This window comes from Thamnophis sirtalis, unplaced genomic scaffold (genome assembly GCF_051295495.1).
Source record: "Thamnophis sirtalis isolate CommonGarterSnake01/CBP01778 unplaced genomic scaffold, rThaSir2_p1.2 scaffold_11, whole genome shotgun sequence".
NCBI classification, from domain to species: Eukaryota; Metazoa; Chordata; class Lepidosauria; order Squamata; family Natricidae; genus Thamnophis; species Thamnophis sirtalis.
In genome coordinates, this window is record NW_028261391.1 from 66350000 (window position 1) to 66366258 (window position 16259).

The 16259-nt window shown below is 39.9% G+C and overlaps 1 protein-coding gene across 3 annotated transcripts in view; it reads left to right on the forward strand.

Moving 5' to 3' along the window:
- Positions 1-16259, forward strand: part of DOCK1 (dedicator of cytokinesis 1) — a 457702-nt gene that overhangs the window by 326157 nt on the left and 115286 nt on the right. For all 3 annotated transcript variants that reach the window (XM_087725976.1, XM_087725977.1, XM_087725978.1), the window contains exon 33: positions 7595-7743. In XM_087725976.1, coding sequence (XP_087582102.1) covers positions 7595-7743 — 149 coding nt within the window. The remainder of the gene's footprint in view (positions 1-7594; positions 7744-16259) is intronic.

The window sequence follows — 16259 nt, forward strand, 5'->3', positions numbered from 1 at the left end:
TTTCTTTACCAGTGTGATAATAGATTGAATCAAGAATAAAGCAAAATAGAGTACATAGTATTAAACAATTGAAACAGCCTTATATGAACTCTGATCTAGAAACCATAAATTACAAATCACAAAACCTTTTAGGTAATTTTCCTAGAAATCTACTGCAATAGCAATAGCAATAGCAATAGCAGTTAGACTTATATACCGCTTCATAGGGCTTTCAGCCCTCTCTAAGCGGTTTACAGAGTCAGCATATCGCCCCCACAGTCTGGGTCCTCATTTCACCCACCTCGGAAGGATGGAAGGCTGAGTCAACCTTGAGCCGGTGAGATTAGAACCGCTGAACTGCAGATAACAGTCAGCTGAAGTGGCTTGCAGTACTGCACCCTAACCACTGCGCCACCTCGGCTCTCTGCAACTATTCCTATGCTGATGCTATTCGTTGTTACCGATTACCTTTTATCTAGATCAGGGGTAGCCAACCTTTTTATACCTACCGCCCACTTTTGTAGTAAAATTTTCTAACCGCCCACCGGTTCCACAGTAAAGGTGATTTATAAAGTAGGGAAGTAACTTTACTTTATAAAATTTACAAAGCAGAGTTACAGCAAAACCCTACCGCCCACCATGAAAGCTGGAATGCCCACTAGTGGGCGGTAGGGACCAGGTTGACTACCACTGATCTAGATGATAAGTACATTGCTTAGAGTGAAATCTTTTGATTGTATAAATCGAACTGTTCAGGAGATCAGGTTCACATAAGTAAACAATAAGAAACACACAAAAATATATATGGGGGAGGTTTGCGAATGTTCACAAATGAGGAAAAGTACAGTACCTTGGAAAGAGGAAAGTGTGGGCATGTCCTGAAGCAGATGAATGGACATGAAGTAGATTGTTCAATTATACATTCAGTCACTCTTATAAGATATTCCTAAATATCTTATAAGATGGTAAGATCCCACAGGGTGGGCCTCCTTCAGATGCCGTCAGCCAGACAATGTTGACTGGTGGCTTCCCGGAGGAGAGCCTTCTCTGTGGCTGCTCCGACCCTTTGGAACGAATTACCTCCAGAAATCCGGACCTCGCCCACTCTCATGGCCTTCAGAAAAGCTGTCAAGACCTGGCTATTCCGGCAGGCCTGGGGCTGTTGACCTCATTGTTGAGGTCCACCTCCGACCGAAACGAATGTATCTGTGTCTATTTTTTATTCTTATTTTCTTTTATTGCTTTTCTTTTTCCCCTCGTTGTAAGCCGCCCGGAGTCCTTCGGGATTGGGCGGCCTATAAATAAAATTGAACTCAAACTCGAACTAAAAAGCTGACAATTGATAGCTGCTTTTTTTTCCTCTGATTTTTGAAGAGTGGGATACACCTTGGCTTTTTTGTTAGGTGTTAGATATACTTACTGTACATGATTTTAAAATAAAATATGATAGACATCTTTAAGTTTGTTATATAACAGCTGTTATATAATTAATGAAATTTATGATGCGAACCTGAGAACAGTTTGGTTAAAGCTCTCAGCTAGAAATCAGGAGACCCTGAGTTCTTATCCTGCCTTAGACATGAAGCCAACTGGATAATTTTTGGGCCAGTCACTCTCTTAAACCCTAAGTAAAAGGCAAATGCACATTACTTCTCACAATTCTGCTAAAAAAAACTGCAGGAAGTTGTCCAAGCAGTCACCAGACTAATAGATAGATAGATAGATAGATAGATAGATAGATAGATAGATAGATAGATAGATAGATAGATAGATAGATGATAGATAGATAGATAGATAGATAGATAGATAGATAGATAGATAGATAGATAGATGATAGATAGATAGATAGATAGATAGATAGATAGATAGATGATAGGTAGGTAGGTAGGTAGGTAGGTAGGTAGGTAGGTAGGTAGGTAGATAGATAGATAGATAGATAGATAGATAGATAGATAGATAGATAGATAGATAGATGATAGATAGATAGATGATAGATAGATAGATAGATAGATGATAGATAGATAGATAGATAGATAGATAGATAGATAGATAGATAGATAGATAGATAGATGATAGATAGATAGATAGATAGATAGATAGATGATAGGTAGGTAGGTAGGTAGGTAGGTAGGTAGGTAGGTAGGTAGGTAGGTAGATAGATAGATAGATAGATAGATAGATAGATAGATAGATAGATAGATAGATAGATAGATAGATGATAGATAGATAGATGATAGATAGATAGATAGATAGATGATAGATAGATAGATAGATAGATAGATAGATAGATAGATAGATAGATAGATAGATAGATAGATAGATAGATAGAAGTTTATTTATATGCCGCCCTTTTCCCTGGGGGGACTCAGGGCGGCTCACAATCCAAGAGGGAGGGGGAGACAAACTTTTTAACATATAAGACAATACATAATTAAAAAACACAACATTCATACCATTCGGGCGGGTTACAGTCTTAGCCCCAGGCCTGACGGGATAGCCAGATTCTGAGGGCTGTGCGGAAGGTCTGGAGGGTGGTGAGGGTACGAATCTCCACGGGGAGATCGTTCCATAGGGTCGGAGCTACCACCAAGAAGGCAATCTCCTCCAATTGCCTCTTTGGAAAGTTCCCAAAGAGTTCAGGAATTGGGGAAAAAGAAAATAGGATTGAGATTAGGGAGGGAGGGAGGGAGGGAGGGAGGGAGGGAAGGAAGGAAGGAAGGAAGGAAGGAAGGAAGGAAGGAAGGAAGGAAGGAAGGAAGGAAGGAAGGACCACTTCCTTATAGTGCAAGTTATTAATTTATGGAACAACACGTTTTGAGTTCTCATTTGCCAGAGTTTTTAAAAAAGTCTAGTTGGTAAGCTGTCAGGATTTCCTGATTTGGATTGTATGAATTTATATTTGAGGTTTCATCCAATTATAAGCTTTTAGTTATTCAAAATGCTGAACCTCTCTAAGCTGCACTGGAGGAATCTAAGCAGGAGTTCTGTAATTGCTCTATGATTTACTTGAAGTGCAGAATACAGCAGGATTTTAATGTCATTCATTCCTTTTTAATTATATTATGTCAGTTAATACTGAATTTGGGATGTCTGGGGTTTCAGATGGCTTCTCTTCTCTGTAATAATTTCTCTTCGGTTTTGTTCAGGAACCTTCCTTTGGCAGAACAGTGCAGGGTTTTGTAAATGTCCTTCCTCTCACTTCAGCTTGGCATTTTTCAAAGGCAATCTCTCTAATTCATTGTAAGACTATTGCCCTTCACAAAGTTTATCTCCAGCATTACCTTTTATGAAGAACATGCCCTGTTTGAGTGCTGAAAGGTTAAATGAGCTCAGCTGCTATTGGTATTTTAAATTGGAATCAGATTATTTTTTTTGTGATTTTGAACAATTGTTATTTGGATTCTTATTATTTTGGTTTTAATTCTTGTACAGCATCCACAGTCATTGTTATAAGACAAGCGGTAAAAGATATTGCATATGAAAAAACACGTACATACATGGCACAGTTTATGGATATTTTTATTTGCAAACATTAGCGGTTTCATTCATCACTGATTTAGCAATAGCAATAGCAGTTAGACTTATATACCGCTTCATAGGGCTTTCAGCCCTCTCTAAGCGGTTTACAGAGTCAGCATATCGCCCCCACAGTCTGGGTCCTCATTTTACCCACCTCGGAAGGATGGAAGGCTGAGTCAACCTTGAGCCGGTGAGATTTGAACCGCCGAACTGCAACCAGCAGTCAGCTGAAGTGGCTGGTGTACTGCACTCTACCCACTGTGCCACCTCGGCTCTTCTTTCAATAAGACCATATGAATTTATCTTTCATGTTTTCTCTTTTTCTAGAAGAGAGCATGACATTATTTCTGCACCCAGTCATCAAATGTCTGGTAACATCATCTGTAGGTCTATTATGCTCTCATGGGTTTGTAGCTTAATTTTGTATAGATTATTACTCTTCTTATTTATTTATTTTATTTATTTATTTGTCTTGTATGCCGCCCACTCCCGGAGGACTCCGGGCGGCTTACAAAAGACAAGGGAAAAGGGGGGAACAAGACAAAGACAACATATTAAAAACAAAACCAACATTCACAATTTCTATGGAGGTAGATGCTTCCCAGCTCCCCCCAGCCTGCTGGAACAGCCAGGACTTGGTGGCTTTGCGGAAGGCCGGGAGGGTAGTAAGGATCCGGATCTCAACAGGGAGCTCGTTCCAAAGGGCCAGAGCTGCAACAGAGAAGGCTCTCCCCCGGGGAGTCACCAGCTGACATTGGCTGGCAGATGGAATCCGGAGGGGACCCAACCTGTGCGATCTAATTGGTCTGAGAGAGGTAATCGGTAGGAGACGGTCTCTCAGGTACCCAGGTCCGATGCCATGTAGGGCTTTATAGGTAGCGACCAGCACCTTGAAGCGGATTCAGAGACTAATAGGTAGCCAGTGCAGCTCGCGGAGGATAGGTGTAACGTGGGTGTACCTTGGTGCACCCACAATCGCTCACGCCAGAACTTCAGTTTCCAAAATGTTGACCTGACATAATATCAAGTTGATGATATTACATAAATCTATTTTTCAGACAAAGGCAGTATCGCTATTTTCAATAGTCACGGAAAGACAGTTGAATAATCCTAATAAAGTAATCGATGAAAGAGTAACATGAACTAATTATTGACATTTGAACTACAATTTCTCTGCCTTAAAACTGTCAAACTTATAATTAGTAAGTTGGAAAAAGACATTCTGGAAGAAATTTAAAATTCACAGCCACTATAAGTAATTGGATATTACTGCTGGTTGCAGAAGATTGACTGTTAAATTTGCTGCTGTGCCTGTCACTTTCTTTTTTAAGTGTGTAGGAGGAATGTGAATATAAAATTTGTTGTTTTTAGGCTGTGCCTGACTTCTGGGAATAGAGGAATAGTCTAGCATTGACTGTATATAATTCTTAGTGCAAATTATTGAATGGTGGTATCTATGTAGCCTTGAAGCTTAACAGTATATGTCATCTGAACATGTCCAAGATTAATAAGGTACAGTGTTATGAACAGACAAGAGAGTACAGTAAAAGACAAGGAGGAGTTTATCTTATTGTCAAAATTGAATGACTGTGCCTAAGGACTATATATAAGAACTCTACTCCAACATGATTTTTGGATTTTCTAGTCCCTCATAACTAAGGCCAATAGGCATATTTACAATGTGTATAGTTGTGTGTAGGTGTGATGGATTTATTTATCTATCCACACTGTTCCTAACCATCTTTTTTTTTTCTTCACAAGCAAAATACTTCAACACAAGTATCATCGAACACAATAATACAATAAAATAAAAGCAATGGAATGATTCGTTAAAAACTTAAAATATGTTTAAAATTATGTTTGGGAGCTGTCCGTAATCAGGTGGCACACACATTTAATAACCAAATAAAAATAATTCTTAAAAATTCTAACACATTGCACAACAGGACCAGACTAGATCAAAATTAAGTTTTTGTTTATCCCAAAGGTTCTTATAACTAAACAAAAAGACAACATCTGTCAAGTCAACACTTGACCACTTTCCACCACTCCCACTAAGATCAGTGTTTCTCAACCTTGGCAACTTGAAGATGACTGGACTTCAATTCCCAGAATTCCCCAGCCAGCGAATGCTGGCTGGGGAATTTTGGGAATTGAAGTCCAGACATCTTCAAGTTGCCAAGGTTGAGAAACACTGCACTAGATAAACAGGCACTTATGGGGAAAATGCACCATCTAATGCTTAAACCAAGCAGGATGTTTTTTTATGCCTTGCAGGTTACCAAGTAGGAAACTGGTAGTCAAGGTATTTCAACATACCTGGGGAATAAAGCTAAAAAATGCTGATAATTCATTTTTATTTACATCAATATTTATGAGCAGCCTTTTCACAATATGTGACTCTGGCTGATATACAATTTAAAAAAAAGAAAAAAGAAAACAAAAGATCTGAAATAGAAAAACGAAAACAGATCCCATACCACATCAATCCAAGACTATTTCTTTATCTACTAATTCATTTAGTGCTGCTATCTACCATTTTTGCTCAGTGCACAGGAAAAGAATCAATCCTTGAATTGCACCCAGAAGCTTCCTGGGTACCAGTGGTGGGTTTCAAAAATTGTTCAAACCTACTCTGTGGGTGTGGCCTCCTTTGTGGGAGTGGCTTGCCGCCCATGTCACCGGATAGGAGTGGCTTGCCGCCCATGTGACCGGATATGAAGATGCTGACGACACTTGTCAGAACCACCTTAAATGACCTCACACACAGCACTGGCATGCATAAGAATAGGATGTAAACTTGTTTTTTAAAAGGCATCTTTGGTTTGCGTTAAAACAACTTCAACACACGCAATGTTCTGATTGCACCACAAACGCAGTAGTCATCCTTACCTTTCACAGAGGCACTGAGTTTTATAAATAGGAGCATGATAGTGTAGAATAATCATATCCAAGGACCAGTGGTGGGTTTCAAAAAAATTTGGAACCTCTTCTGTAGGTGTGGCCTGCTTTCCGGGTCCACTGGTGGAAACTCTTCTAACCGGTTCTGTAGATTTGACGAACCGGTTCTACCGAATAGCTGCGAACTGGTAGGAACCCACCTTTTCTGGGTGCCCTGAGGCATATCCTGGACCAGCTGCAGTTTTTAGGTGGTCTTCAAAAACAGCCTCATGTAGAATGTATTGCAAAAATCCAAGCAGGAGATGACTAAGGCATGAGTAAGGGTGGCAGGTGGTCTAGTAAATAAATAAAAGTACTTAGGGCCATTCCTGTTTAAGTCCACAGGCTTTCAAAAGCTATCTTTCATTTTGCACATCAGACTGGAAATAACCATATCCCACTAGACCAGTGTTTTTCAACCACTGTGCCGCGGCACACTAGTGTGCCGTGACATAGTGTAAGGTGTGCCGTGGGAAAATTACTTTATATATAGTCAATATAGGCACAGAGTTAAATTTTTTGAAGTCACTCAACTTCAATTTGCAAATCCCGGTACTTTGTGATTTTTTCTGGCTGTTTATCTTCAATTCGCGCATCTCCAGGTATTGCAGTGTCAATGAACCAAACTTTTTTTCTTTTCAACTATTGTTATGTCAGGTGTGTTGTGGGCCAAGTGCCTGTCAGTCTGAATTCTGAAGTCCCACAAGTTCTTGACTTTCTCATTCTCTAAAACCTTCTGAACCTAATGTCCCCGTGGTTTTTGCTGTACTCAAATCCAAACTTTTGGCACAATTTCCAGTGAATGGTCTTAGCAACGCGGTCATGGCGTTGTAGGTAGTCAGTTTGTGAAATTTTGCTGCACCCACTGATCAAGTGGTCGACTGTCTCGTCTTTCTCATTACAGAGGCGACATTTGCTGTTGGGGGTAACATGTTGAATTTTTGCCTTCATGCAGTTTGTGGCTAAGGCTTGTTCTTGAGCTGCCAAAATAAAGCCTTCTGTTTCTTTTTTCAGTGCTCCTGATCTTAACCAGTTCCAAGTTAACTTTTAGTCAGCTTTGCCTTCAATACTTTTCAAGTATTGGCTATGCATAGCTTTGTTTTTCCAATTTTCAGCTCGCTTCTAATTATTATTATTATTATTATTTTCCCAACAGGTCAGCATAAAATCAAGTTCATTCCTGAGATGGTGGGGCCCATGTTAGAAATGACTTTGATTCCCGAAACTGAGCTGAGAAAAGCTACGATTCCCATTTTCTTTGATATGATGCAGTGTGAGTTTCATTCCACCAGAAGTTTTCAGATGGTAAGAGCTGTTTTCTTAACAAAATGTGTTTTGCTTTAATCAAGGTGAATGTGAAAAACATGTTTGATATCACCGGTTTAAAATAGGCCCGCACAGTTTGTAAATCCACAGTTGGACCTGCCAAGCTCAATTTTGCTATGAAGTTTTTTTTTCTACAGGTTTTTTTGGGGGGGAGACAGATAATATCACTGCCTCCCAATCCATGAATGTCATGAGATTCAAGAGGTAATTGTCACTTCTGGGCAAGCCTGCTTTGATTGAGGACTTTCAGACTCAGCTTTGAGCTTCTTCTGTTTTCCCAACTAGGAAAACAGCACTTGGAACACCTGAAATCATGGCTTATAGTGATTCAATTTCTGTATTCATGTGTTTGTATGTATGTATCAGAGGTGGGTTCCTACCAGTTCGCACCAGTTCGGTAGAACCGGTTCATCAAATCTACCGAACCCGTTAGAAGAGGTTCCACCAGTAGACCCGGAAAGCAGGCCACACCTACAGAAGAGGTTCCAAAATTTGGTTGGCTACAGTACACATTGTCAGCTGAGATGCCTTCTATAGAGAGGTGTGTGCCTTTCCAAATCTTGTCCGATCAATTTAATTTACCATAAGTCACTCCATTCAAGGTATAGAAACATGTCAGTAACAATCAAGAGAAATGGAAAGCACTAGAGCTAAATTGCATGTGCTGTTGCAAAGGGTCTGAATACTTATGCCAATGCAATATTTCAGTCTTTTCTATTTAATAAATTTACAGGCATTTCTAAAATTCTATTTTTATTTTGTCATTATGGAGTACAGAATGTAGATTAATGAGGAAAAAAATGAATTTCAACCACTGTAGAATCAGGCTGCAGCGCAACAAAATTGACAAAAGTGAATACTTTCTATTCGGTCTATATGTTCATTCATTTTTTTTGTCCAAAACATTCAGCTCATAAACATTTCAGATGATACAGTTTGTCTCCCCGCTTACATGACTGGAGAGATATACGTGCATTGAATGAAAATGTTAAAGTAGGAAAGTCATGATCGCTTCCGAATGATCTAAAGTGGTGATAATACAGGATTCACGCTTATATGAAAGCCTACATTGCCCAAAGGCTTCCCTTCTGCCTAAAATACCCAATGTCATCAAAATGATGTCAACATAGAGTGGAAGATTATCCTAAGCAAACAGATGGTAGGAAGCTAATAACATCCCAAGTTTTTGCATTGGCACTTTAGCAAAATTATGGTAGAGATACACCAAATGTGGAAAAGTCTCCAGCATGAAAGTTGAATCCAAACAATTCTCACTAATCAGTCCTGGCCTCCAGAGAGTTCCTTTAACCTTTTAAACATTCTGTCCCTTTCAGAAACAGTCATTTTGAGGAATTTACTTCAAAGTGACTATTCATTCCTACACATCCCATATGCATACATACTAGTGATGGGTTTCAAAAATTGTTCGAACCTGCTCTGTGGGTGTGGCCTCCTTTGTGGGAGTGGCTTGCTGCCCATGTGACTGAATGGGAGTGGCCTGCCGCCCATGTGACCAGATATGAAGATGCCAACGACACTTGTCAGAACCACCTTAAATTACCTCACACACAGCACTGGCATGCATAAGAATAGGATGTCAACTTGTTTTTTAAAAGGCATCTTTGGTTTGCGTTAAAACAACTTCAACACACGCAATGTTCTGATTGCACCACAAACGCAGTAGTCATCCTTACCTTTCACAGAGGCTCTGAGTTTTATAAATATGAGCATGATAGGGTAGAATAATCATATCCAAGGACCAGTGGTGGGTTTCAAGAAAATTTGGAACCTCTTCTGTAGGTGTGGCCGGCTTTCCAGTTTCCACTGGTGGAACCTCTTCTAACCGGTTCAGTAGATTTGACGAACTGGTTCTACCGAATAAGTGCGAACTGGTAGGAACCCACCTCTGACTGTAGCAGAGCAAAAGCCACGAGGTCAAAGAAATTGCTTGCAGAGCTCAGAGACAGGATTGTTGCAAGGCACAGATCTGGGGATGGCTACAATAAAATTTCTGCTGCACTGAAGGTTCCTAAGAGCAGAGTGGACATCATGATGACACCTTCTCAAATGGAAGACATTTGGTACAACCAGGACTCTTCCAAGAGCTGGTCACCTGATCAAACTGATCAATCGGGGGAGAAGTGCCTTAGACAATGAAGTGACCAAAAACCTGATGGTCTCTCTGATTGAGCTCCAGAGATCCTGTATGCAGATGGGACAACCATCACTGCAGCCATCAGCCAATCTGGGCTTTATGGAAGAGTGGCTAAATGGAAGCCTCTCCTCAGTGCAAAACACATGAAAGCCCACTTAGAGTTTGCTCTTCACAGTCTGTGAGTCCTTCAGGTGCTTTTCTGCAAACTCCAAGTGGGTTTTCATGTGTTTTGCACTGAGAAGACTTCCATCCAGCTAGTCTTGTCAATCTGTTTATTAATATTATCTAATATACAATATATACTTGAACTTAAACATAAGATGTGTCTTATTTCTACATGCCTATAAAATAAGAGAGAAACATCACAAATAAGTGTAAAATAAACAAATGGATACTACATATGATTGCTAATGCAAACCTACTGATGCAAATGAAGAACCTGTGATTTAAATTCTATTATACAAAGCAGGTAATTGAGTTGAAGCTGCCAGCGATAACAGAGGATATTTTTATTCATTTTTAAAGGTTGACGTTAAATTATAATATCAACAAGGCAGCATTTTCTGACGTAGTTGTCAGTGGGTAGTTTAACTTCAATTTTTACTAAAAATTTAAAATTAATAATTGTCACTTGTGCTGTATAAAACAGAAAGCTGAACAAAACATTAAGAAGCCTTAAAGAAATATGGTACAGGCCTGGCCAGCCAATTTAGAGATGAATAATTGTAACTGAATTCAATTAAGTTTGGTGGTGGTGATTTTCAAGCTCATAAATGGAAAGGCTACAGGACATCAAATTTGAATTTCTCTCAGTGATCCATAAAGATATTACATTATTCCAAAGGATCAATGCCCAGATAATTCTCAAAGTAATCTAGTATTTTGGAGGCAAAGCCATGTGTGAGCTTTTTTTTTTAAATCTTGCCAAATTCCAGCTGCAATAAATTGTTAGCTACATAAACAGGGCATAGATAAAAGAGACCCAAGAACTGAACAATTTCTCGAAGAGCCACTATACAACATTTGGAGGCCTACACACTACGATATGGAACAAGTACTTATGACTGCTTTATATATCCTAATTGCTTCCATGATATGTTTATTATGATAAACATAGGTTTGTTAGGATTGTGAGTAGCAAATTGTAAAGTGGGATTCACAAATGATCCTCACCAGAAGGTAGTTCTTGTTGGTCTTTTTAAGATGTTGATGCAGAAAAAGAGACGCTGGGATATTTGACTGACTTAGTTTAAATAATTCTGGTGACTTCCATTTTCCAAGGGTGATTTGGGTATTTTAGAGAATAAAATTACTTTTGTGTTATCAGGATTGGTGATGAGGCGTTTATCTCCACCAAAAAGCAAGATTTCTGAGGCACTTTTTTCTGGCTCATTAAAATATAGGTGAAATGGCTGAGTCATCTGCATACAATAAAATGATTCTACCAATCAAAATGTAGAGGAAAAATCTGATCTTGAGAGGTCTTGCACCAGTGGTGGGTTTCAAAAATTGTTCGAACCTACTCTGTGGGTGTGGCCTCCTTTGTGGGAGTGGCTTGCCGGCCAGGTGACCTGGTGGGAGTGGCTTGCTGCCCATGTGACTGGATGGGAGTGGCTTGCCGCCCATGTGACCTGTTATGAAGATGTCGACGACACTTGTCAGAACCACCTTAAATTACCTCACACACAGCACTGGCATGCATAAGAATATGATTAAACTTGTTTTTTAAAAGGCATCTTTGGTTTGCATTAAAACAACTTCAACACACGCAATGTTCTGATTGCACCACAAACGCAGTAGTCATCCTTACCTTTCACAGAGGCACTGAGTTTTATAAATATGAGCATGATAGTGTAGAATAATCATATCCAAGGACCAGTGGTGGGTTTCAAAAAATGTTGGAAGCTCTTCTGTAGGTGTGGCCTGCTTTCCGGGTCCACTGGTGGAACCTCTTCTAACCGGTTCAGTAGATTTGACGAACCTGTTCTATCGAATAGGTGCGAACTGGTAGGAATCCACCTCTGTCTTGCACCAAACACAGTTGATGAATAAATTTTAAAAAAAAAGAAGGTTTCAAAATACAGCACTATTCTGAATAGGTAGGGAAGGGAAAATTATAGAATACCCTTGAAAACCACATCAGACTTACACTATATTGTTCTTGTGGAGCTAAGTAATTAAATGCGGACACATCTGTCAGTGAAGAAGGCGATCAATTTCCTCCTTGCTTCAAGAAGCTGCCTTTAAATTTATGAAGTCAACATATAATTTTTCCCAGGTGGAGAAGCATATTTATGACTAGATTTGGAAGAACAGTAATGATCTAAAGTTGGCCTATCTTTCCTAAAGCTGGCTATTCTTCTGTTAAAATTTTATCCCATGACGCTCCCTTCAATCGTATTCCATAACGCATTTTGTCATACAACTTATTTATGTACTCACCAGACTGATTGAGCAGTAGCGTGAGATAGAACGCTTTTGTCTCCTTTTTTTTTAATGCAACAGGACAGTGATAAATTTATTCCAGTCTGCTGGCATCTGGAATGAATATAAATATGCATAAATAGATTAGCCGGGATGAGTGCCCGCTAGTTAATGTTTGCCTTAAATAATTCTATCAGAAGTAGGTCACCTCTATACTTTTGCCTTGTTTTAACTGCGAAATAAGTTTAGCAGCATGAGAAACAGGCACAAGAGGTCCAGCTGAGAACATTGTAAGAGAAATGTCTAGTATAGGTATGGAACGAGCATTATTGCTAAATAGAACGTGACAGTGCTAATCCTACTGATCTTTCTCTGAGGAATGGTACTAAATGAACCAGTAATGTCTTTTGGGAAGGCAGGTAAGACAGGTATCAAAGTAAAGTTTTCCAGTTATCATTCTGATCTTCCTCTCCCTTTCTAACAGGGCTTTACTATATACATTTTTCTTCTCTAATATATGTGAATGTAATTAAAATTAGTAGCTGTAAGAGCCTTGGGTTTTTTCCAACTAATTTTGTCCTAGCTCTGGTACATGTACCGTTGAATAAAAACATAATGTAATACTTGGGCTTGAGGTACTATAGATAGTAATATTAGTAGATAGCATTAGATAGTAGACAGTCCATTATAGATAGAGTGTCTGAGATGTGTTGCTTTATTTGAACCAACAGAATACTAGAGATTCCATTCTCATATCCTTTACCAAGTGAGAATTTAGTTGACCTTGAGAGTTGTGGTGAACAGAAGAATTCATTGATCTTCTAGTTTAGTGACTAGAGGCAGATAGGCTGCTGTTGTGACTCAGCAGAAACCTCCTGTGAGTTGTTTGGGATGCTAACAGGAGATGTTAACGAGCAGTTGTGGCTCGTTAGGATCTCTCCTCCTGTGGATAAAGATGATTGATGGTGCCACTCCCTGGTTGCAGAAGTCAACGTTTGTTCCGTTCCATTCCAGTTCTAGTCAAGGTTCCCCGTTCGGGTTCATGATTCAAAGAAACCAACTTGGAGAAGTGGTTTGCTGTAAGAGTTTGTTTTTGCATTTGCTGTTTAACTTTTTGCCAGAGAATTTATCTGTGTTTATTTCGGGCTCGTAGCCAGCAAAAGCTGGGACTGATAAAAATATTTCCTTTGAAGTTCTGTTTGGCTGTAGTTTTTGAACGGGCAAGGTAGGGGTCAGAACAGTTTGACTTCTGCAACTAGGGCGTGGCACCATCAGTCATCTTTATCCGCAGGAGGAGAGATCCTAACGAGCCACAGCTGCTCGTTAACATCTCCTGTGAGCATCCCGAAACAACTCACAGGAGGTTTCTGCTGAGTCACAACAGGCTGCTATAAGGAGTTAATGTTCAAAGATAGAATTGAAGAAACCATTAACCCAAGCATGTAGGCTCCCCATCATATTCCCCTCAGCTGATCTGTTTAGGATTTAAAAAAGTTAGTATTTGATTGCTATTTGGAAAACAATGAGAATCAATTATTCCATGGTCTTTATAGTAGTGAGAATAAGTGGAGGTAAAAGCATCTCAATGAAGGCAACATTATTAAAATATCTAAGCAGCAATTCAACTCTCGACTCAAGTCTTGTGTTTAAGTTCCTGACCATTAAGATAATCATATCAGGAAACAATAGAGACTGGTTTTAGATGCATTCCTCAGTGAAGTCCCATGCATCATTATATATATTGAGTGTCTACTGACAGATTTAAAATGAGGTTGGGGGCAAGGACTATGCATACATGTTGGAGCCAATTAAATGTGGCTTATCTAAATGTATCATACTAAGGCCTTCAGTGGTACACCTTCTTAGAATTTGTAGGTGCCCACCATGACGTCAACATTAAACTTTAAAGCTTCAATGACACACATTTCTATTTCTCTTGGGGGAAAAAAACATCCACCAAATGGTAGTAGATTTGACATGACTTTTCATGTCTTCACACATTTGAGCCTGAACCAGAGGTGGGTTCCTACCAGTTCGCACCTATTTGGTAGAACCAGTTCGTCAAATCTACCGAACCGGTTAGAAGAGGTTCCACCAGTGGACCCAGAAAGCAGGCCACACCTACAGAAGAGGTTCCAAAAATTTTTGAAACCCACCACTGGTCCTTGGCTATGATTATTCTACACTATCATGCTCCTATTTATAAAACTCAGTGCCTCTGTGAAAGGTAAGGATGACTACTGCGTTTGTGGTGCAATCAGAACATGGCGTGTGTTGAAGTTGTTTTAACGCAAACCAAAGATGCCTTTTAAAAAACAAGTTTACACCATATTCTTATGCAAGCCAGTGCTGTGTGTGAGGTAATTTAAGGTGGTTCTGACAAGTGTCGTCGGCATCTTCATATCCGGTCACATGGGCGGCAAGCCACTCCCATCTGGTCACATGGGGTGGCAAGCCACTCCCACAAAGGAGGCCACACCCACAGAGTAGGTTCGAACAATTTTTGAAACCCACCACTGGCCTGAACATCAACTGATCTAATAAAAGACTTGATTTTAATATAAGAAGTTTTCAAAATTAAGAGATTTGCAAACACAGCGGACGTGCCAGGGTAAGAGTTAATAACATTTCCTCTTTATGTCAACTGAGGGTTGTTGTTTTTTTCATGCAAATGGTGTCATCCTCACTCTTTCCTTTTGGAGTGGTTGCTTGTACGGAAGGCAACTGAATTTGAGAAAAGTTTTCATTCGGCAAAGGGGATGCCATCCAGACAATTAAGGGAGTGGTGTGAGCTTCTTCCAGTAGACATTAGGCACATAGATATATCCTGTAAACCAGAGTGGATCTTATTTCATTTTACAAAGTGTTATATAGATCAGTGTTTCTCAACCTTGGCAACTTGAAGATGTCCGGACTTCAACTCCTAGAATTCCCCAGCCAGCGAATGCTGGCTGGGGAATTCTGGGAGTTGAAGTCCGGACATCTTCAAGTTGCCTAGGTTGAGAAACACTGATATAGATGATAGCTAAACTTTTCAGTTGACTAATTTTTTTGAGAATTTCCTCCTGCTTCTTGGTGTTTTGAATAAATAAGTGATATTCTTGAGAGTTGTTAAAGAGGGTGCAAATTTCTTCTAAATTTCAAGGCTGCTTTATTAGTCCTTAAACTCACAGTTTTTCTGTATATCTGGAAGGATTGGTTCCAGGTGATTTTTCACATTCCATATCAGCGATCTAATCTTGAAAGACATAATATGGCTATACTTGGAATAGAGTCAAAAGCATCCTCATTTTATGGAGATTTAAAGGCATAATTGGGTTGCTATGTTTTAGCAAAATTCTATAACCATTGCTGCTTTTGGATAGCCACGTGGCTCCTCTTACATGTATTTGGTACATTTGACATTTACCGAAAGAATGGGTTCACCGACAAAAGGGCGAACGACAAAACCACACCTGACTAAACCGCGGTGACAAAACCGCGTGTTCTAAAGTGCTCCGACGATTGAGCACTGAATCGCGCCGACAACAGCGCAGCGACAGAAGCGCGCTGTAAAACTAAACCTAACCCTAAACCTAACCCTAAACGTAACGCTAACCCTAAACGTAACGCTAACCCTAAACCTAACCTAAACCTAACCCTAAACCTAACCCTTACCTTAAGTTAAATCGGCTTTCTGTCGACGCGCTGTTGTAAAGTGCCCTTCTGTCTCCACGCTGTTGTCGCCACGCTGTTGTTGGTGCGTCGATGACGTCGCGGTTTTAGCGACACGGTTTAGTTGAAGAGCCAAGGTGGCGCAGTGGTTAAATGCAGCACTGCAGGCTACTGCTAGATCAGCAGGTCAGCGGTTCAAATCTCACCGGCTCAGGGTTGACTCAGCCTTCCATCCTTCCGAGGTGGGTAAAATGAGGACCCA